The sequence below is a fragment of the Phoenix dactylifera genome, chromosome 5 (assembly GCF_051530095.1).
Source record: "Phoenix dactylifera cultivar Ajwa chromosome 5, Ajwa_hap1_PhDact_Kaust_v1.1, whole genome shotgun sequence".
Classification (NCBI taxonomy): domain Eukaryota; kingdom Viridiplantae; phylum Streptophyta; class Magnoliopsida; order Arecales; family Arecaceae; genus Phoenix; species Phoenix dactylifera.
Window position 1 is genome coordinate 27911719 of NC_143194.1, and position 24095 is coordinate 27935813.

The window sequence follows — 24095 nt, forward strand, 5'->3', positions numbered from 1 at the left end:
AAGATCAGAGCCAGAATCTACCAACACCTACAATCGCTGCCTATGAAAATCTTTTAGTTTCTCCAAGTTCACATTCATTCAGAGCCAGAATTTACCAACACCTATGAAAATCTTTTAGTTTCTCCAAGTTCACATTCATTCCATTAAGTCCACTGGTCGAATGACCCGCTTGTCCATTAAACAAAGAAATATATTTTCAGAGAACACCTTTTTTTTTCTTTTTGATTAAGAGGAGGATTGACAGGAGCTAATCCACTCTCATCTGTGAGCGAAGGGAAAAGAAAGAGCAAAGTCAGATCAGAAGACTAAAGAAAAACCAAAGAAAAGATGCTGGCAAATGGTCCTGTTTGGTGGTTACAGTGAGAAGCAGCAAGGATCACAGTGATGTTGGGGATGCGGTTTGCAGGAGGATAAGGCCGTTAATTGAGACAGTCAACTGGAATTTAAAGCCGTTTATTACACTAGAAATTAGACAAGATAGATAAGGCATCGAGAGAAGGAGTGTTCTGAACAATTATGTCAGCAGCAGGAGTGTTCCAAAACAAGGCAATCTTATTTCAGCATTGCTTCGAAAGAAAAGATATACCTCCAAGCAATCTCTGCAGAGCTCAAGAGCATCTTCTGCTTTTTAAACTAGAGCTGGATCAGCTTTTTATTTTGTCCAGATTGAAGCAATTCTTGGTAGATCTTTCTGGCTGCAAATCATAGACCAGTCATTAAGAAATTTTTTGCAAAGTACCTTCTTATCCAATCTGGAACTTGTCGGGCGGGTCTGGAACACTTAATTGACGGCAAAGTGCGATGCCAATGGACATAGTGAAGGGGCATTCAATCAAAATATGATCATAGGATTCGGGAGGATGTCCACACAAAGACATACTTCTTTAAGTTCTAAAGTTGGCACTTGCGAGTTGCAATGCACTTTGACTGTATTCTGTAAGTTCAAATGATAAGTTTAAGTTTTAAATTTTTCTGAAGTAAATTTGATGAACTTTCTTCTTTGTTGAACTCATTTACATTTTTTTCTTTTTCTTCATTATTTTGAAATGAGTAAGGAAAGATATATTTTGAATAAATCATTATTTAATTATTGATTTTGTATAAAAAGATGGTATTAATTTGATCATCTAAAGTGTATTTGTTTAGACTATTACCGCTTCATGCTTGGTTATAACTGTCCAAAATATTTAAACATGTATTGTTTTACAAAAAAAAAAAGGGAAAAAAGAAGAAAAATCTGATCTTTTCTTGCAAATCCGATAGTTAATTAAATAGATTTTCCATACAAAATCTACTAAAGAAAGCATACATAAACAAGAGGAAGGGAGATGCGTGGCTTGTAGTCCACTCTCAAAGAATGTCAAATCTCTTAGCAAATAAAAAAGTGCATCAAATGAGATTGAGGAATTAGGTGGAGAGGCACTAGACCTACCCCAATGAAAGTAGCAATTTTCTAGTATTTGATTTGCAGTAATTGACAGCAAATATGGCAAGTTCTTTGCACTAGTACTACACAATTTCAACTTTACCTACCCTATACTGCGAGAGGATTAATTCAATTCAGTGGTGGACTATATCTGGCCAAACTTGATTTAATTCAGCTCAACCTACTTCAACTAGGCCAACTGGATTGAACTTGGCCTGATACATAGATCCAATAGATTTGACCCAAATGACCTAACATAACTAAGCCCAAGTAAATCTAACCAAGAAGAGAGGTAAGATGAAAACAAAGGGATCATGCGATATTATTTTCCCTCAAAAAAATTTTCTGCACCTTAGTATCTAATTCTGTGCATGCTCAAGATGGTGAGGAATCAATGACCACCAGAAGCAGCATGCAACACATAACAGCAGCATTCGACCAAACTCGTCAATCTATTGGTCAGTGCTATTCATATTGAAATATTAATCTGTGCGCCCTGAATCATGAGTTATGATGCAATAGTTTGTGCCATAATTCGTCATTGCATGCAAATGGTATATTTAACATTCCAATGCTTAAATAATTAGCGTATCGTGCTAGGTCATGGTTGAAATTGTTTGACTAGTCATACAAAGTATTCCATAACTTAGAAAATCATAGGCCTTTGCACACACACACACACATACACACACAAGAAGACTGAATCATGAGTTATGATGCAATAGATTGTGCCATAATTCGTCATTGCATGCGAATGGTATATTTTATGTTCCGATGCTTAAATAATTAGCGTATCGTGCTAGGTCATGGTTGAAATTGTTTGACTAGTTATACAAAGTATTCCATAACTTAGAAAATCATAAGCCTTTGCGCATGCGCGCACACACAAGAAGGAAAAAAAGAAGAAGATAGTGGCATCATGGTTGCAATGCTTTTGAATGACTGGTTATAATACTATTTACAGAAAAGAGAAAAAAAGAAGACTATGACATCCAGTTTATGTAACTCCTCACAAGGTTTGCACCTTGCCTCTTAATCATTAAAAATCCTCACAGTGTAGCACATGACTAGCAACAAGAATACGAGCAACAATTGCGGGTGGTAGGAAGCTTCTCCTTCTCAACCCACATGCTGTGTAAATGATTGAATTGCGCCATTAGGCTGCCTCTTCTACATTCCTGTAGCTCAAAGATGTCTCATGATCCTGGGATTTATCCCCTTATCTCATCAACCTTTGACACAAATCTTGTTCGTTTCTGAAGCAGCAATAAGGAAAGAATAAGATTAAGCAAAGTCACTATTCTCAAAAAACGAATAAGTGAAGCCTCAAATTATAACATATAAATGGTTATATTCCTTCTAGCTATTTTTTTAAATAAAAAAAGAGAGAAAGCAACAGCAGCACATGGTTAAATAAGAGTAATTTATATGTAAACAGAGAGTCCTGAATGAATATAATGAAAATAGGAAAACAGAGCAAGCGGCGAGTGTAATACAAGTGAAGCTGCGGATGTCTGCAAAAAGAGTTATGAATTGCCATCCATTCTATTATGAGCTTTTTTTCATCCTTTCAATCTTTTAAACAAAACTCACAGAAATTTTTTTTGGAAAACTGTATAGCCTGATTAGAAGGAAGATTATAGATAAATTAGCCAACAATATCAGAGATGTTCTTCTTACTACGTGCACATCAAATCTTAAGTGGTCCTAAAGAAAATTGAGCATAACTTTCATAAGACTCTATTTGTCAAACTTCACATGACTGCATCATAAACTTGATGAACTGATACAGCCTCTGAAAACTGCAGTAGGAAGGCAAAGGCATGCTTTGTATAACTAGTTTTAGAAATGTATCCCAACAGTTTAGGATCTGCCAGGACAACCAGAAGTTTGTTGAATAAGGCATAAGAAAAGATTAGAAGCAAATAACGGCTTGACATCCGCATCATTTGAAACCGTTTATTTGTTGAAAATTTAATAAACTAATGCATGGTTTAGCTGGACACGCAAGCTTAATACGTTCCAATCTTATGCTCGTCTCCTAATCCTGGATAGGAGGTTGCTAGCTCGATCAAATATGATCACGTTTACATTATTCAAGATTTAAGCATATGACGTTGAATGCAGCTGTATGCATTCAAGATCTGGTAACAAGGCAAAACAGAAATGAACCGTGGGATAAACAGAGGGAGTAAGGAACTTTGATCAAATGGTATGAGCTTAACAATTTGTACCTTGAGCCTTGCTTGAGAGTTGAGAACGAGACTCTTCATTGGCTCGTGATGTGTATTCTAAAAATACGCAACCTTTATGAAGCCCTCAATCTTTCCAGCTGTAGGGGAAGGGACAGCCAGATATCAAAGAAGGGGAGTTTTATAACGAGTGATCGAATGTGATGACAGAATCTTGGGTTGAAGTTTCTTTGGATGGAAGTACAATGCGTGGAGAAAAGTGAAGGAGAATGGGAGGTCTATTACCCTGCCCCACCTCCCGCCCCGTGGCGAAAACTAAGAAATTGCTATAAAAAAAAAGAACGCGATCCCACAGATGGTAGGGCGTCTGAAAAGAGACGACGAATCATCAGGAGGAACCCAACGGTGGTATTGCCGGATCCCGAAAAAGGTCACTAAAAGACGGCAATGAAAGAATACCTCAATGCTCTCGAGGAGTATGTGAAAAAAGAGAAAAATCATTTAGAAGATTTGCGACATTTCTAGCTTTGCTTTTCTAGAATTACCTATATAACTAAATAATTATTCGGCCAAATAATAACAAATAACAATAATAATAAGAATAAGAATTTTAATACTTGGAAACCCTGTTACAATGCATGAAAGCTGACATTGCAGGCCGAGATATTTGAAATGAACGATTAAATTGTTATAGACAGCGATGGTGTATAAACTTTAGCTATACCTCCCTGGGCCGCTCCACGGTACTCCCAGCGCTCGTCTCTGCCCCATTCGCCGCACAGAGAGCCACGATTTTCTCGGCTGCCTCGCTGCTGTCACTGCTCTCCTCGACAAGCTTGGCCACCTGGGCCTTGGGAAGCCTCATCCGGATGCGGACGCCTCCCTCGCCGACGGTCTCCACCGAGGGCTTGGCGAGGGTGAGGTCCGAAGCGGACCGGCGTGAGAGCATAAGGCTCTCCAACCGGTCCTTGGCACTCATGTGGATGGCCCCGGACCAGGCCCTCCTGGGGAGCCGCCGCTCCTGGAGCCGGGGAAGCTCTACCAGGACGTAGAGCTTCCGCGGCTTAATGGCCTGGTCCGGGTCAAGCGGCTGGGCCCGGACGCCCAGCCGCTTTACCTCCTCGGCCTCAAGGAGGGTGTGCTCCGGGTGATCCCGGAGCACGTCCCCGGCCTGAGTCGGGAGTTTGAGCCGGATGGTGGTGCCATCCAGCTTCACCACCTTGGCTGTTCTTCTCTTCTTCCCGCCGATGACGTTGCCCATCCTCTTCCTCCTCCTGTCAGGAGCATCAAGTGGGAATAAAAAGAGGAGGGCGATGTGGGGTCGACCAAAGGGTGGTTGATTGTTATCGATGGAAGTGGGGATGGAATCGTTGTGGTTTGACGTTGGAAGCTTCAGTGGTTTTATTTCTCATTTGGCTCGGCAAATCCCATCACCTTCCTTTGTTTTTCTGTCTTCTTTTCATCCTTGCTGGAAGCCAAGTTTGGATAGCTGTCGAGTTGTAGCGATCCGGTGCCAGCAAGGAAGCTCCTCCTTTTGGTTGATTGGGAGTCGACTATATTCTACTAATTGGCCGTTGGAAGGGGGGTGGTACGTTCAAACGTTGGATTACGAAATGTGAAAGCATTTTACGTGAATATTTTTTTTAATTGTTTTTGTTAAATGATTGATAAATCTTCACCGCTATTTAACAAAAGAAAAAACTGCTTGACTTGTAAAATTTAGACACCAAGGTTGTCTTGCACGTTTCGTAAGTGCTCCATCACAAGTTGCGGTAGATACTTTGAGATCAAGGAAGCTTGGATCTTTTACAAGTTACTTTTTCACCTATTAAAAATTAAATTTTTTTTGCTAAAATATCTTTAAGCTATCAAAATTCATTAATAAATTTTTTTTATTAAAAATATAATAAGTATTTCATACAATTTTTCTAAAAAAATAGCTACTCGAACAAACATAAGTCACTCCAAAATATGACACTTTTTCATGCCAAAACTATTTTTTCAAATATTATATTTTCAGAAATTATCTTTTTAGAAAAAATATTTCAGTGAGTAAAAATTCTTTCCGTGAACTAAATGAGTTCTTTAAAATAGCAAATTATATAGTTTTAAGTATTAGAAGAGCAATTTCAGCGCTTGCTTAGCATTTTTTTATTGATTTGATGTGATATATTGGAGTAGCTGGAGATTACCATGGCTTGGGTTCCCTAGCGAAGTGGATCATTACATAGGAAAACCAAACTAAACTCCTTCTAGTTACTCTGTCTAATCGTGTGAGTTATTGTTTGTTGGAATTGATTGGCGCACTTCTTGGTTTGTTTCTTTTTCAAAGACAACAGCTAGAAAGAGTTAGAATGTGCATTTCACTAAAGAAAATGGAGAGTATGGAGAAGAAATTTCCTACTACATGGATTAATTAGTGCATTTCGCTAGACTAAAAACTAAAAGGACTTGGGCTTGTTCAAAGAAAAAGCCGACAAGGCTTGAATATAATACGTAGCACCCTTCAGCTCCACACATGTAGTGGACAGAGACTTTAAGTTTGACTCACATGATGATATTTCATTACTTTGTTAAGTGTATCTATGTATTAATTATGTGCATCCAATTAAAATATGCGTGCAAGAGTAGCTCTTTCTTCAGAAGACGCCCTCAAAAAGCAATGGTTCTTTCGATATCAAGTGAAACCTATGGTAATGACCCAATTCTCCAGACCAGCAGTTTACCACTTCACCTAGTTGCACTCAAAGCATCAATATTCTTTTCATTCTAATGTTCTTTTTAATAAGGTTCTGTTTATTTCAAATGTGAACTTTGCTATAACTTCAGCATGCTTTTTATAGCTATTTATTCCATGACATGGCTTAGTTCACACTGAAAAGAAGGCCAATCAGCTTGTCCTATTCAAGAAGATGCTTCGCATAAACCTCGGTTCAGACTGTTGCCGAGCCATAAACTTTCATTTATTCTTGTTCTACATATTCCAATTACGGATCTTAGAGCCTAATTTTACCTAGCAAACCTAACTTAGTTGACTCCTCGCCAACTATGAACATGGCCTACTTGGAGAAATTAGTAATAATAGCTTGACTAGCATCCCTAGGGCTTTGAATTTTGAACTCATCTCTTTTGACTTGGCATGAATAAATATCTATTACTCATCTTTCTGTTCATAAAATAAAAAGGAATCGTGTCTTTCTTACTTTTTGCTAGATTGGACCGTGTAATAATTAATTTGCCAGAGGGGGAAGATGGCTGCTTTGACTGCATGTTCTTTTTTTTGAGGGGGAGGGGGGAAGATTGAGAAGGCTTTGGTTGGATGTTGGACAGTGACTGAAGAGCCTTCATAGATTTTGTGGGTAATGATTTCCCGATACAATTTCATCATATAGTTTGTTGTCTCATGGAAAAGAAGGGGGAGATCCCCACTTGAATTTCATTAAATTTTTATATATATCATCAAACAAAGATCCTAAATTCAAGATTCAAAATACTCTAGAACAATCATTAAGTAGCAATCAAATTTGAAAATTCAAAACTTAAATTTCAAATTGCAAATCAGCTCGCTACAGGAAGATCCGAGCATGCAAAATTAGACTGCTAGAATGCCAAGAGAAAACAAGACTGCATCATTGATGTCGGTAGATCAATCGCCTACCAACAATGAAGATACACAGAGAGAAGGGGGCCAACCACACTAGATGGAGGGAGGGGGGAAGATATCTTCATCATACGGTCAACCACGATTTATGAGAACGCAAAGATTAGGCAATTCATTTTCTGTGCTAATAGAAATTAATTATGTTTTCTACCTTGTAAATAATTTTCTTCTACAACAATAATTACATAATAAAATTCTGCCTCAGCTAATGTCTATAATCCAATATAGAGATCTATTTTCACTACCTTTCAATTTTATATAGTTAGGATAATTTTAAGCATGATGCTGGCAAAGTCATTACAGCAATTACTTAGATGATTGTGTAAATTGTGTGCATTTAGCGACTTCGATTAATTATGGTCATCGGTGGTGCAACATAAGAACCAATAATATTGTATCTTTTTTTCAAGGCATGCTTCACATTAATCCCCAAAGTCATCCGAAAATTTTACTTTATAGGCGTGGAGACCGGCTCCCACTCTTCCCTTGTGTTATCACCAACACTCACCCTATGTTTAAGTGGATGGTAGTGATTGAGAGGAAAGTGCACCGGGTGAGTGGATGACATATTGGTCTATGCCCATAGTGGGGTGACATTGTGCGCAACCATAGGTGGATGCATTCGGTTGAATCTAGCAACGTGAAGTCGCTATTAAATAACCATCTTGCGCAAAATTTTAAATTGCCTTATGCTAAAGCTAAGATGCAAAATTCCATGGGTGGATCACATGCCACATTGTATGGCGTAAATGCAGGAGTATTGGTTGAGTAGGAATCATGTGCCATTGTGGTTGACTCAAATTTTAATAGGAGCTAGAGCTATTAGCCCAAAGTTAATGGCATGTCATTTTATCCCAAGACAATTCACAATATTGCCTCACTATTGGAAGTGCTCATGGCTATTCTTCTAGTAGCAATTTATGAGATAACGCTATATGAAACATCGCTTAGCTCGCGTGCTATTTCCATCTCACATGGTATAAAGAGATTGGTGCAATTTATGCAACATTAGTTGGCTTACATCATTAATGATATTTTTGTTCTTTAAAATAAATATACTTTTACTCCTGCCCCACTAAAACTGCATTGGGTTAGGCCATTTCTTTACTGAAGAAAAACCACAAGACCCATGTTACGTTTAAAACTTCGATATCTTGAAAGAGTTATTGCCAGTATGGGAGCCTAGTCCCACTCGTTGTCTTCTTCCCCCCTTTTTTTTCTCTTTTTTTCTTTATTTTTTTTAAAGAAGAAGTTTTTTTTTTTTGTGGCAAATGAAGAAGAAGGTTAAATCTCATGAAATAATAGGTACAGTTAGCACAACATAAAGAATTTAGCTGAGCAGGAAGGACAGCTGTCCAATTAATCCGAACTACCATGAAGAAGTCCCATCCCTTATCTTAAATGGACAGTGCTAACTAAAAACGGGCAACTGAATCTAGAAGCCATGCGACCCTGTAAGCGAGTAAGAAAGAGAAATTTATAGCATCGTACCGTTCAGTTCCAAGGTACGATTTGAAGTGATGTTCTTTTAAATAAGAACCCATGCATGTGCCTCCGTCTGAAGACAAGTCTGCAGTCATCCTTCTTGAAAGTCCATTCATGGACTGAAGCTCATAACTGGAGTTGGTTTTCGGCCATAAACATAAGCAGTATTCTACACTTGCAGACATAGACATCAGCCATTCATGCAAGCCAATAGAACATGACTTCCCACAGAATTCTAATCAGGTAACACAACCAGTTGGCTTTCTAGGTAGTCTTTTTGCAATCTTCTATGAGCAGAGATCTTAGTTTCTTAAAAGAATGCAAAAACTTTGAAGGAGTACTATTCTATTAAGCACTTAGGGTCTAAACAACATTTGCACAACGACCTTGGAGCGATGCTAGGATGACACAAAGATGATGTCCCATCGTTTCAAATCCAAAAGGAGATTTCCCTCATGTTTCTTCCAGTGGGCGGCCACCCAAACTATAGTGAAAGCTTTTACAGGATAAAAAGAGATGGTAGTTGGATGAAAGGTGGTCACGCGTTCACTACTGGTTGTCTCATGCTTGCTTTGTTACTTTGACCAGTTGCAGCTGCACTTTACTTGCACTTTCACTACCAGCTAGCTTTATCTGCGGGGAATGGGAATGGCTATCTCAAGTTCCAAACAATAGTTGAGTTGCATCTAGAAGTCCAAAACTTGGCTTGCTTTGAGACTTTGAACAGTTCCAGTAGCACTTTGCTTGCACCTTCGCCACTAGCTTTATCCGCAAGGGATGGGATTGGCTATTTGGCTATCTCAAGTTCCGGAAAAACCGTTGAGGTGCGTCCAGAATTCCAAACCTTGACCGATCCCCAAAACTCAGGGATTAGAACAGCTCTTGCAAAACGAGGTCCAAGCTGAATCCTTACGGTCGATCTGATCTCGCAAGATGCCATGAAAGTAGCTCAAGACACTGAACTCGGTCTCACGCATTTTTCGCACGACCAAGAAAAAATAAGAGGTGGGGGGAGAGAGAGAGAGGGAGACAGTAATCGACTCAACTTGAGCTCGTTGAGTTCATGAGATAAACGGGGTTTAATTTCTTGCAGGTACTTAAGAAAAAAGACTACTCCATTAGATGTATATGACAAGAAGATAAAACTCTTGCCACCCTCAACATGTTGAATGTGCTAAAGAAGCTTTCGTACCTAAACAAACTGACCCATCCATATCAGCATACCATTCTCGGCAACAAAGTATGAACACTTTGCAAGCAGTCAAATGCGAACGTTGAGAAGCTGAAATCTAAATAGTTCCCCTGTGACAACCACAGTAGGGCCAGAAATGCAGGAAGAATTTTAAAATGATAGTGATATGTTGGAGCATCCAGCTTCAAATTTCTCTAAAGATGACAGCAGCAGTGACATCATGCAAAATTAATGTGAAGGGATTCCTGCTCAACTATTGGAGGATCAAGGTTGAATAGTAACATCACAAATGTCACGACAATACTATCGTTCCTTGGTATTATGCAATCTCACATGGTATGATTTTTAGAGGAGAATTCAAATTCATGCCATTGGGGTACCGTGATGCATTTACCGGCTTGTTAAAAATTCTCAAACAGCTTGGCAACTTATCTGTTTGATATCTCCTTTGAGAGTAGGAAGGCAAAAGAAATGTGATGGAAGATCTTCAATAAAGCTATGTAGATTTTAGAATTCTAGGATTTTTCCCAATGACAAAAAAACTTTGGATTTTAATTTATTGAATCACATCCTTGTAAATAGATTTTGGGGTGTATTTGGTTCGTGACCAAAATCAAAATCGGAATGGATTGGAGTGGGGATGGGAATTAAAATGCCCATATTCTTCAATACATTTAATTTCCAACAAGAATCGGAATGGAATTTAAAAACTAGAAAAAAGTCAAAATTAGATTTTGAGAGATTGAAGTATTTCTATTTCTTATTAAATCGGAATGGAATTTTCTCTGACCAAAAAACTTGAATAGGATTCACCCATTCCTATTCTTATTCTGGGGCCCAAATCCTCCCGACCAAGCATGCCCTGGTATCTGGATACTTAGGAATGAAAGACTGATAGTTCACATCCATCTTTCCCCCTCTGTCCATACATCAACTCTCACCTATAGCAGATACCAAACCTCTAGTGTTTGCACCATGGTACCATTTGGTCTATCCGGTCATGACCTTTATATAATATAAGTATTAAACATAGAGTATTTGAACCAGACACCTGATTACTTAACTCTGGCACCTAGAAATGCCATTCTCGCAGCACCATCTCCAATACACCTTCAGTGCTTCCACATTGCATAACATTAACAAGGGAAAAGTGAAGCTTTAAGTTAAACACCGCACTCTAAAAGCTCATATAGAACACAAAAATGTGGGGCTTTCATTGTTTTCTCCCTAGTGGTTTTGTGTATCAACCCTCAAATAAAGCAGAAGACAAGAAAGGTGAGGATTAAACACTCTCATGTCTTCCCGCAGCTTTTGTCTGGCTGGTCAGATAGGCAACCAGACCAAATACAAATTCAATTCAATAAGTAGACATGGATTCTCTATACTGCTTCATACTATACTTCCACATGCATTTATGGAATCCACTGATCTAGAAGATGATGACAGACAATTACACAATTGTGAAAGGTTGTTTCATTGCAGAAGATTCCAACAAAAAGCAACATAACTTGAAAAAAAATTATTACAAATGTTCAGCAGATGCAAAGAACAGTGGAGATCATGCCAATTTTTCATATCCCACAACCAGCTCCCGGAATGAAATCGCACAACATCACTTAAAAGAAGATACAGAGGAAACCTTCACAGACTCTCGTAAAGAATGAAGTTAATTCACAAACCAGTATACATGACTTGTCATCCACTGGTTTTGCACGCAAATGAAACAATTATAGAAACTTATACAGCACAAACAAAACAATTGCAAAGAAAACTCACCTAGTGTGTCTGCAACTTATTCAGATGCTCGAGCAGAGAAGTAGCCTTACGCTTGGCTCTATCTGTACCACTTCTTGCCAACTCAGTTAGCGGTATAAGAGCACCTAGCTGCACTATACATTCAAGGTTCTCATGATTTTTCTTACAAAGAGCTAGTAATATGGCCGCCGAGTTCTCCTTATTGCGCGGCTGGCTAGTCCTTAAAAGGTCTATTAGAAGCGGGATCATGTTAGCTTTAACTACAGCCACCTTGCCCTCTTGGTGGCTCACAAGAACTGATAATATTGTCAATGCTTCATCTATCATGCAATTGCTGGAAGGATCCTTTAGCATATCAAGTAAAGGTGTCAGTATCCCAGCCCGCACGGCACGAACTTTGTTGCCATGATAAATGCACAAGTTGAACAAAGCTGTTGCAGCATCTTTTTTCCCCCTTAGGCTACCATTTTGGAGCAACTTGACCAATGATTCAACTGCTCCTGGTGTGCCTCCGATGGTTATCTTATTCTCATCCACAAGTGACAAGCTAAAAATGGCTGCTGCAGCATTCTCTCTCGCCTCCATGCTTCCAGAATTAAGTATTTTGATCATTTGAGGAATGGCTCCAGCAAGCATTATTATTGCCTTGTTGTTATCATATATCGAGAGGTTCAAGATAGATGTCACTGCATGTTCTTGGATTTTTGGGTCGTCCGCCGATAAAAGAGTAACAAGAACTTGGATAGCTCCGGCCTCTGCTATCAGAATTCTGTTATCCATGCTCCTTTTGGCCAGCGATCGGATTTCGGCGGCAGCAGACCTCTGCTCCTCCATGGAGCTACTTGAGAGACTACGAACCAGTGCCTCGATTTTGTCTGTGTCCCCACAAATTTCATGGTAAGATCCATTGCTCTTTCTTAAACTTCCACTGGTTGATCCATGTGGTCTCTGAATCCTGTTTTCTTCACACCACTGCATGATAAGACTTCTCAGCACATAGTTAGGGGTTAATATAAGATTTTGGAGCTTCTGCTGAGTCTTTGGGCACGTCTGGTTGCCACAGTCGATCCATCTCTGAATAGAAGACCTCTCATAAGTCTGCAAAATTTTAGCAGTAGACAGTCAGCACTAGCCCAGAAGAAACAATAGTTCATACAAAAGAAAATTTCTTTTGAAGCGGTTGATCATCCTGGTTAGTTTACCTGTCCAGTGGCAACGATGACAGGATCTCTCATCAATTCAAGGGATATTGGGCAACAGAAGTCCTGCGGAATCACCGGAGAATCAGGTTTCTTGATTTCATCAAAAGTCGTTATGGCATCATTGCTGGACTTGATATCATCTCCAACAGTTTTATCAGGATCAGCAAGTCTAGCTTGCTGGAGTGTTTCCAACAGAGTGGATTCTATTTGCTTGGCCTCAAGCTCAGACTTTCCATTAACTTCAGCAACTAGAACTATTATTTTCTGGAAATCAACATCAGCGCGGCCTGGGCTGTCATTCTTCCATGCTTTGCGACAGTTTGACAGCTCCAACATAACCTCTTCACCGTGCACATGGGAGAGTGTATCATAAATTGCTGAAAAGATTTGTAGATTTGATTTATCCTTCTCTGCTGCCCTTCTCAGCTGTGCACGCACCAATTCAACCTACAATGAAGTCATGTTAGCCTGGTACTCTGGAACAGCTTAACTTTAAGTATACCCTGCAACAAAAAAGCATACTTTTCAGTCCTTACTTGTTCTTGGACTTCATCTGATATGTCAAAATAATCAGATGGTAAGTTTCCAAGAGCCTTCCCCAATTGCCATGCCACATACTGACACTGGACTGCAATATATTTGTTGATCATATCCTTGAAGATGAAGCAAAAACACAGTTAGAAAATGATGCAGTATACTTACTCACAGTTAGATAAACATGATAGTGAATAAAAAAATATTACATGACAGAGGACTTTAGAATGCTTTTATAATTCAGATTAAATGTGAGGATTCTTAGTTATATTATATTGTATTATTCATAAGAAATAAAATGAAATGAATGATCGAAACATGACTTCCAGGTTTAAACACTTTTGTTTAGGAATTCATACCAACATGTAATATGCTGTGAAGATATGTAGAGAAAAGATCCATTTCAAATTCAAAATGAATCGATAGAAGGTATGGTATGTTTGTGTAAATGATTAGGGATTGAACTACAATGATATAAATAAAATTATAATCATCTAAACTTTTCCCAACAATTTGGGTCGGCAGCTACAATGGTGTCCATGCATATGGCAATTAGAATAGCTAGCAGAGAATATTTTCTACAATATGGATCAACGAACAAAACCCAAAAAGGGCTCATGGTAGAGTTTTTATGGTTTTTGACCCAGGATCAAAAAAAAAAAAGCCTCATATTTGGTTATAGTTTTCAAAGAAGAGAAACGGAAAAGTAACTTTTTCATGGGAATGAGATATCCACACTTCATTAAAATAAAAAAAATAAAAAAAAAAATCATGTGAGACATGAAAAAGTCCATTTTCTACCAGCTAAAAATTTGGATATTTTTTCTCAAAAATGCCTTTAAGCTTTTAAATAGAATATGGTAAGCACTTTCCCTTTATTAAGAGTGTAAATGTATTTTACATAACTTTTCAAAAAAGTAGATGCTCAACCAAATATAAACCACTCTATAGTGTATCACCTTTTCATGATCAACAAAATATGCAAAAACCATTTTTTCAGGCATCATATACCTAGGCATTAGCTTTCCAGAAAAAATATTTCAATGAGAAAAAATTCTTCCCACAAACAAATAAATAATAAAGGACCATATGTATGAGGCCTTTTGAGAACCGCCAAATCAGCCTCCCTTTTACTCTGTAGCTCCCCAATGTGAGATCAAAGAGAGGAATATTGGCAAAGTGTTCAGCGGCATTAAATCAACATTTTTCTTTGTAATACTAGGACCCAAGAACAGCAAATGCTCGGTGACGTTAGCCAAGTGATCAGCAGGGATAGCAGGATCCTAAATTGCACCAAAATTAAATACCAGTACCTAGTAAACCAAAATTCAATAGCACACCTAGTGTTTACCGAAATGACCCAATTGAGTCCGCATACTGACAAGAATACTGATGGCAGCACGGAATAAAATTGGTTAACTACTCAGTCAGCCAACTCACGAATAGTAATAGCATACAGAAACAATTCAGTACTCCGTCATCTCTAATTCAAGGAAAAGTCGCAACAAATCCACCATTTTCCGTTCGATATGATAATTCAACTCGTTTTTAAATCTAACCCCAGAAACTCTCACGGAACAAACATCAAACAATTGGCAACCATGGAAACAGAGATTTACAGTGGGGGAACCGGCCGGAGGAGGCCGGCAGGCAAGCATGAGAAACCGCTCGACCGCCTCGAAAGCCGCCGTCAGATCGGCCAATGACGAGGAAGGGGAGGTCCGGGAAGAAGAGGACGCCATGGGAGAAGAGGGCGGAGTCGGATTGGCCGCGGCTGCGGAGTCCCGGATCTCCTCGAGAAGGTGGAAGAGGATGGAGACCTTGCGGGCGAGGCGGAGGCAGTCGGCCCGTAGGGGCCCGGCTTCGGCGAAGCCCCCTGCGGCGGATATGCGGCGGACGATGGCCAGGAGGGCGTCGGCCGAGGCTCCGAGCTCCGGCGCGGAAGCCATAGCGAAGAGGAGGACGAGGAGCGTGTCACGGGCAGGACGGAGAGAGAAGCGGGCGACGTCAACGTCATCGATATTAAAGAGAGAGGGGCGGGGGCACATGGGAGGGCAAATAAAGAATGGGAAAGAATACAGTTGGAAGGCGAAGGGGTAGTTCTATATACACCCCCCCTATTGCTCAGGACACCCCCCAAAAACCAAAAAAAAATACCCAAACTAACCTTTAGTGTAATTACCATATTGCCCTTGAAATTTTCTCATACACCCCCCTTCCTCCTCCTCCGTTTCGTTTTGAAAAGAAAAAAAAAAACACCCCTCAAACCCCCCCTTAAACCCCTCCTCCCCCGTTCCCCCTTCTCCCTCTCGTCGCCGGCATTCTCCCGATCTCCGACCACCTCGCCGGCTTCTCCCGGAACCACCTCGCCGGCTTCTCCCGAAATTTTTTTTTCACGGTTCGTGCTCCGTTCGGCACTGGACCGCCGAACAAAAGGCTTCTGTTCGGCTGAACAGTGCCGAACAGAAGCCTTCTGTTCGGCAACCCTCAACCGAACAGATCTGTTCGGCTGCACAGTGCCGAACAGAAGGCTTCTGTCCGGCACTGTTCAGCCGAACAGAAGCCTTTTGTTTGACGGTCCAGTGCCGAACGGAGCACGAACCGTGAAAAAAAAAATTTCGGAAGAAGCCGGCGAGGTGGTTCCGGAAGAAGCCGGCGAGGTGGTCGGAGATCGGGAGAATGCCGGCGACGAGAGGGAGAAGGGGGAACGGGGGGGTTTTGGGCGTTGGCGAGGTGTTTTGGAGGGGAAGAGCGGGGTGGGGGGGGTTTGGGGGGTGTAGAGAGCAATTTAGGTGAGGGGGTGGGGAGGGTGGGGGGTAATTTAGGAATTTTTAATTTTTTAGGGGTGTCTTTAGCAAATGGGGGGTGTAGAGAGTATTTAATTTTTTTTTAATTTTTGGGGGGTGTCCTGAGCAATAGGGGGGGTGTATATAGAACCACTCAAGGCGAAGCCAAAAAAGGTTCCACAACGAGGAGGAGTGGGGGCGAGAGCGGTTCGGTCCTCTCCGCGCTTTGCTTTTTTTTTTTTTTTTTTTTGTTACGAAAGCTAGTTATTGCTTTGAAGTGTGGACGAAAAGCTAGTTATTGTTTAATGACGTGTCGAAATACTTCAGGCGGCAACGGTAAGTTGCCTTGCGGGCCCTACGGTTGCCCGTACTTGGCGATTTCTGATTTGTTACAGAAGTTTGTGAATGATGATGCTGCACAGAGTTTGTTGTTTGATGCGAATTGCCGTCAATATAACTTGGTATAAGCGGCCTTATGGATTGTTTTGACATGAATTTTTTCATTAACATATAACCTTGTGGCGGTCCTGAGTTCTGATTCAACCAAATAAAAAAAATCACAAACATTTTATGTTTTCTAGAATAAAAAATTTGAATTTACGACAACTATTATTTATCTTTACAATTAAAGTCGGCCGAACTGCCTAGTTCGGCCTACACTGAGTCAACTCGACAGGGGACCAGCTCGGTTCACCTATTTTTTTTGGAACAGGCTGAAATCAGTTTCGAACCCATGGAAACCGGCTGAAACCGTTCGTGATTCATGAACCGCCCAAATTTGGTCCAAATCGGGCGATTTCGTGCGCAACCGGATCGATTGCAAATCGCCCGAACTCGGTCCAAATTAGTCAATTACGTGTAAAATCGCACCGAGTCTGGCCGGTTCCGAATCAGCCCCCTCCCTCATCTCTTCCTTTTGCTTTAAAAGATGATTGGGAAGGCTCGAAAAATTTCTTAGGCCTTCCCAACCTATCCAAATACTCCCCATTCCAACATATCCGAATACTTTCCCCTTTCCGACAGTAAAAAATATGCCGATTTAGCATGACTGGAGAAGTATTCAACCCTATATTAAGGATGCTTTCTCTCTCCCTATATGTTTTCTCTCTATTTTTTGATGCCAAAAAATATCTTGAAGTTTGCAAATTAAGAGAAGATCATGCCAAAATTTTTGATTTTGGCTTGATTTTATGATATATTGTAGATCTATGGATTATCTATATGATGATATAATTTTTTTTAATTTTTATATTATATATAATTTTTTAAAATTAAAAATATATTTTTGAATTAATAATAATAATAATAATAATAAAAGTAAAAAAATATCAAATCAGAAACATATTTAGGATATACAAACTCTCCAACTAAATTTAGTGTCAATTTATTCAAATTTTGATGCAATCATGCACTTAGTAGCCTACACCTAAATTTAAAAAAAGATAAATAAGTAGCCTTTGATGCATACCCACGGGCCTAGAAAAATATATGTAGCATCCTGGTTCTACATAGATTTTAGCTCAAATTAATTTTTTTAAAAATATATATAACTTATTTTTAAATTTAAAAAATAAATTAAAACTATATAATTAATATAAAAATTATGAACATTGGTAGTACATAATAGATATTTCGAAAGTATTTTCTGAAGTAAAAAATATTTTTTTGAATTTATGGTATTTAAATATATTTTAAAGAAGGATAGGAAGAAGAATATGTGGCGAGTTATTGGATCCTGGTTTCACTTTAGCTCTTCCCAGCGAATGTGGCAAACAATATGTATTATAGGCCTGTCATTTCCTTCATATAGGTTGTCGATCCTGTGTAGATTCTCTAGGAGCGAAGGATATCTATGGTGAGCTCATTGACAATAATAAGGAGAAGCTCGAGAGATGCTTAGACAAGGCCACTATGCTACCTAGTCGACTCAGTCGAGAGGGTGACATCCATTCTCCCAACATAGCCAAACAGATAAGAGCACGAAGGATAAGTAGACAGCTACTTGGCACACTAAAAAAGGAAAAAAAAAGCACATGCAAGCCCCATGGAGAGTGCGGAGGAGAAGTCAATTCACTCAGATTCAGAAACGAGGAGCGATAGTGATGACAGTTCTGGTGGTTATGAATATGCTGGCCAGAAAGAGAGTGAAGGACATGTGACTACCATTTATGAGACAATCATAGGGTGGTCTTCGATTCACCAGTAAGTCCGAGTTTATACATACTACACAGGATAGGAACTACGTTGTATGATCTGTTAGAGTCAACGAGAATACGATTGTATATAGAAGGCGGGCTCCTCATGATCATTTAGAAGGATACGATGCAGCTGCAGATGACTTCGCACATGGAGTAGGATCTATAAACGTATCAGATTTTGAGTTGTATACTGAATCCTCTTATCCACAGCCATGGACAATCTATGACCCATACTGTTACAGATATAAATATAATGTGTTTAAGACATCGTCTTTCAATAGTTACTATCCTACGCAGCTTGGAGCATCAAGTTGGATGTTGCTATCGGCATATTCAGATAGGCCCCTCTACAACCGTATTATCAGCGAGATGGCATTTCACGAGAGATCCGAAAGTGCTTATAACCCAGAGCATGTTACTAATTATAGGATGAACATACCAGACTACAACGCCGCTTGGTTATAGAAGTGGGCTACTATATCTTCTGAATCTGGATATCTATCGGAGGCATCGCCACTCGACGAGATTTTAAATATCGACATGTGTGTTGTACTTTAAATATAATTGCTTGTATTATTTTATATTTTTTACCTCACCGGTTGATTTTAGGATATTTCATGTTGCTTCTTGTAGGATGCAACATTTTATTAATTATTTTTTATTTTATATTATTTTAGAACAACCAGAGTATCATTTAGGTTAAATTAAGATTATTAAAATTTTAAAAAAAATCAAATTATACTTTGGCCTTCGTGGTTGGAGGACTTTGGCCAGTACGGCTGGGAGAACTATTGGGTGGGCCGCGTCCTTGGAGGAGGCTATCTGTATGTTTTGTTCGTGCCCACAAAACAAAGCGAGTAAAAAGAAAGCAATGATTTGAGAGAGAGAGCTCGCGACAGCTGTCTGGGTGGGGCGAGCAGCGGCGTGCTCGTTGCCAGGAATCGCGGGGAATTAGCGGGCTAAAGGTTTGTACTTTGTCGTAACAATTTTAGAAGGAATTTGTGATATCGTATACAAAAATATAAATTTTGAATATTATAAATTTTTTTTTAAAGAAATGGGAGTGGACCTATATATAATATCTGGTTTACATTTATAGAGAGCGGATATGCACAAACTAAGAATTGAAACTATAACACCTAGTTGCTAAGCAAAGAGGCACGATTAAAGGATACACCCCACTTTGCATTTTCGTTATTAATACCTTTTCTTTCCTATTTTTATTTTTCATATAAGAAAATATTTTATATTTTTGAATTGTTATACTGGTCAAAAAACAGTGAGAAAATTATAGGAACATCTCTCTATTTAACCAATTTGCACTGACACCTTCTTGGATTTATTTTTTTTTAATTAGATTCTTTGAGTTATAATTCTTGACTCAATGTGATCCTGCAACTCATCTCCGTTGATAGAGTGATTTTACTTGCCTATCACATTAGAGTTTAAATTTATTTTAGGTCTAACATACCCTTGGTATTAGTCTCCCTTCAAGCTTTCCTTCTTTCTGCCTGTAGTACTCTCCTTCCTCTCAGACCTGGATGTTATCAGATCTTGGCACTCCAGTTGCCAGATATCCGACACCAGCTCACTACCGTATCTAGCATTTGGTGGCCGTTGTTGAAAATTATTTATGAGCCAGATCTCGAGCCTAATTTTTTTTTTAGTTAGATTAATTTCGAGCTTGTTTTTTTAAAAAAAAAATAATATTTTTTGTGCTCAAACCCAACCCATGACCAGCTCTGCTTACGAACTTGGTCGTTGGCACCTTTTGCTTTAGTTAATGAGGTAACACCTGGCCTTTTTATCACGTGGATGGCGGGTGCCTCCAAAACCATCTAGTCCCCCCACTCCAGTCTTCTTCCATGCGGCAATGGCCTCCATGCCTGCATTCCCCACCCCCACGCCTTGCCACCTCCTCCCTCTACTCTCCTTCCTCTCAAACTTGGATGCTGCTAGATCTCAGCAGTCCATCAACCAGACATCCGATGCTGACATTCTCGACCGTTGTATCTAAGTTCAGGTGGCCGCTGTTGGAACCTCTCTTTGTTGGACTTGTAAGGATATGTGCAGAGCTTAAACGAGTTTAGTCCCATATCGATTATTTGCCAGATAAATCTTGGATACCTATACCAAATCAAAAATTCAAATAATATCTTTCGGCTAGCTTTTTTGGATGAGGTCTTGGGTTGTTGCAAATGGTATCAGAGCGGACTCAGCTCATAATCTATATGAATTGGAGAACACTGCAGCACGGATTTATTGGGCCGACCACGATCCGATCATGGTGCTTGTGATTAGATTTGATTTGATTTAAACTCAGCCTAGTGAGGACGTTAGAGCTTAAATGGGAGGAGTATGTGAGAACCCGTGCAGACATGTGTTTAATCTCATATCAGTTATTCGTTGGATAGATCTTAAGTAATTATACAAAATTAAAGAATCAAAATAATATCTTCCAGCTAGTCATTTTAGATGAGATACCACCAACGCCCCTTGCTTTGATTATTGAGGTAACACCCACCCATTTTCCCCATACCCTCCTCTCTATTACGTAGACGATGCATGACTCCGAAGCCATCATTTACTTGCTCCCCTCCTCTCTCTACCAGCATGTGGATGGCGCGTGCCTCCAAAGCCAGCTCATCCCTCCCCTTGGCGATGGCATCCAAGCCGGCCTTCCCCATTCCCACTCCTTCATTCCCCCGGCCTGTTACTCTCTTTAACAAATGCGTGAGCGTCACAATAGCTGGTTTTTTGATGAAAGGCATTACAATAGTTGTTATTTAACTTCTCTCCCTTGTGCTTAAATCTTATCCTTCTTTCTGACCCTTTTGTTTGGATTTGGATTAAGAGGTTTCGGGAAGAAAGGATAAATTCCCTTTGATTAATTTATCTTCTTTTCTCTCATGCCCAAAGTTCCCTTCTTGTATTTGCCTTTCTCCTATCCAAAGGATCCAAATAAGACAAGGCAGTGATGGCGAACCTTCATAGCTTGACTTTTCTCATGTGATTCTTTGGCAGGGTGATGCAGCACCAGTGCGGGGAAGAGAAGAAGAAGGAAGAACAAGAGAGGAAGAAGGAAGAAGAGGTTCTAGAGACACAGGAAGAAGAGAAGGGGAGGAGGAGGAGGAAGAATAAGATCTGGGGGAAAAGAAATTCTTAATCATTCATTAAACCCTAATCATGAAAATAGTTCCCTATATATAGGGCCCAAATACACAACTTGCATAAACCCCCCTTACACAGAAATAAATCCTAATGAACTCACAAATAACACAAATAAGCCCTAAAATGCAAATAAGCCCAGAAATAAAATAAACTACAAATAAACCCTAGAATGCAAATAAGCCCAAAAATAAAATAATAAAATAAATATGCAAATAAACGAGTCTGGCTCAATCCGGGGGCTCAGGATCATCTGGATGAAGGGCTCTGATGTCCCCATCAACTCCTCCCGGGTGAGAAAAACTCGACCCCGTCGAGTACAGGTCTGGCCGGCTGTCGTACTGCTCCAGAAGATCGGGGTCAATGCGCTGCAACTGTGCTTTGGAAATCCACGTCACATCAGACTTTGGTCGACCTTTCCACCGAACAAGGTAACGTTGGTAACCACCGTTCCTGCTTGAAATAACCTGCTCATCCAATATATGTTCTATTTGTTCTCTGCGTGCATGAAATTTGGGAGGTGGTGGCTCAACAGCAGGTAATAGGGCAGGGTATCCAACATAGGCAGGTATATCAATAAAGGGGTCGGAAGGCAGGAATATTATCTTTTTGTATGGGACTAAATCTTCAATATTAAATGTCGCACTAATCCCATAGTCATCAGGAAGATCCACAACATATGCATTCGAACTGGTTTTCTTTAAGATTTTGAACTGTTCTGCACTACAAATTTGCAATTTCTTAAACGTTTCCGAAGAAAGTCGTTCAAACCTAATTCTTATCATGATGTAATCTCTTTCACTTAACTCATTATAACGTCTGTGTAAATCAGCAAAGGATTTATATTTTAAGTTATTAAAGTGACTACAATTGCTGATTTCTCGATGCAATGAATGTGGATGTGATACAATTGATTGTGCAGACTCAAAGACTCTATACTGATGAGAAATGAAAAACAGGTCTATGGGTTGCCTAAGTTTGTAATCATGCACTACTTCGAATGGACTCATACCTATGGACTTGTTAACCGAACTATTACATGCAAACTCAACTGTCGGTAACATTAAATTCCAGGTCCTAGCATATGCATTCGGTCTGAGCCTATGATGTAGAAGGTTGGGCAGAGATGCTCCGGGAACTAGATCGATTGCGCGTTGGATATCATGCATTGGAGAAAGTGCATCCGGAAGATCATCAGGGAGTGCATCATGAAACTCCTCTAGAAGAGAAACTACTACTGGGGAATGTTCAAGGTTGGACTCTGCATGGGTATCTTTAGCTACAAGTGCCAATTCAGGTGACTTGCTCTCAATATCTGTCACTACCTCTTCCACAATAGTGATGTGAAGTGGCTTGGTTGTACTTAGATCAATAGTCTCCCTTTGGGAATCATTTTGGACAAAGTCTAATTCTGTAGGTTCGTCTTCAAAGTCTTCTTCATAGTCTTCTATATTTGGTTCATAGACTTCTTCGACATATTCGGCCTCTTGGTTCCTAACTTCTGGTTCAGTAATCGGGTAGGTCTTAGTGGAACATTGGGGCACTATATGGCCGAATTGTTGACACCTAGAGTATTGGGTTTGGTGCCTAGGAGAGTGGGGAAGGACTACAGGTGGTGCGACCAAACCGATTTTAGTTTGGGCTGTAACAGGGGTTGGCGATTTAGGGGTCCTAGAATTTTGCACGAGCTCACGGATCTCTTGTTGGAATTCCTTGTTTCCAGCCCGCATGGCAACGATTTGTTCTAAGAGAGACCTCAAAATGTCGGAATTCATGGTAGCTACAGGGGTTTTAGGTTGATTGAGATAGTGCTCCATATCACTACAGGTTGGCTTGCACTGATGACACTGGGTGATGATGTGAAATGTAGTGTCACTAATGGAATTCATGGTAGCTACAGGGGTTTTAGGTTGATTGAGATAGTGCTCCATATCACTACAGGTTGGCTTGCACTGATGACACTGGGTGATGATGTGAAATGTAGTGTCACTAATGGAATTCATGGTAGCTACAGGGGTTTTAGGTTGATTGAGATAGTGCTCCATATCACTACAGGTTGGCTTGCACTGATGACACTGGGTGATGATGTGAAATGTAGTGTCACTAATGAAACCCTTATAAGTATGATGCAGGACCAGATTTGATACAGGACAACCTACTAATGCAATCTATTATGATTTCAGAAATCAGCAAGTCTTCACAATAATAGCTTAAATTTAAATGTTGCTGATTTTTACTTCGGTTATTCAGAATTAAGGATTAAGATTATTCAATTTAAGAAATTAGATTGCAATCAAGTAGTACAGTTGTTCTGATCCTAAATCAATATGATCGAATAATGTTGAGAAACGTCCTGTTACTAGGGTGTGCTAATTTAATGTCAAGATTTAAAGGGTAATAGGACGGGTTCGGAAGTGAGAGGTTCAATGTTCTGAATTATAACAGCAATATAAGTTTTCAAAATGTGGCTATCATGCAAGAGAACTAGAATATAAT

The 24095-nt window shown here is 39.7% G+C and overlaps 2 protein-coding genes across 2 annotated transcripts; both read right to left on the reverse strand.

Annotated features, from left to right (window-relative positions):
* Positions 1-2335: 2335 nt before the first annotated feature.
* LOC103695629 (uncharacterized protein At1g66480-like) lies at positions 2336-5041 on the reverse strand. The gene is made up of 2 exons (XM_008777004.6): positions 4343-5041; positions 2336-2682 (listed from the first exon to the last, which is right to left on the reverse strand). The coding sequence occupies exons 1-2, from the start codon at positions 4877-4879 to the stop codon at positions 2638-2640; spliced, it is 582 nt and encodes a 193-aa protein (XP_008775226.4). The 5' UTR covers positions 4880-5041; the 3' UTR covers positions 2336-2637.
* Positions 5042-11414: 6373 nt separating this feature from the next.
* On the reverse strand, positions 11415-15521 carry LOC103695610 (U-box domain-containing protein 10-like). Its single transcript, XM_008776983.6, has 4 exons — positions 15067-15521; positions 13450-13566; positions 12914-13360; positions 11415-12809 (listed from the first exon to the last, which is right to left on the reverse strand). The coding sequence occupies exons 1-4, from the start codon at positions 15493-15495 to the stop codon at positions 11733-11735; spliced, it is 2070 nt and encodes a 689-aa protein (XP_008775205.4). The 5' UTR covers positions 15496-15521; the 3' UTR covers positions 11415-11732.
* Positions 15522-24095: the final 8574 nt, after the last annotated feature.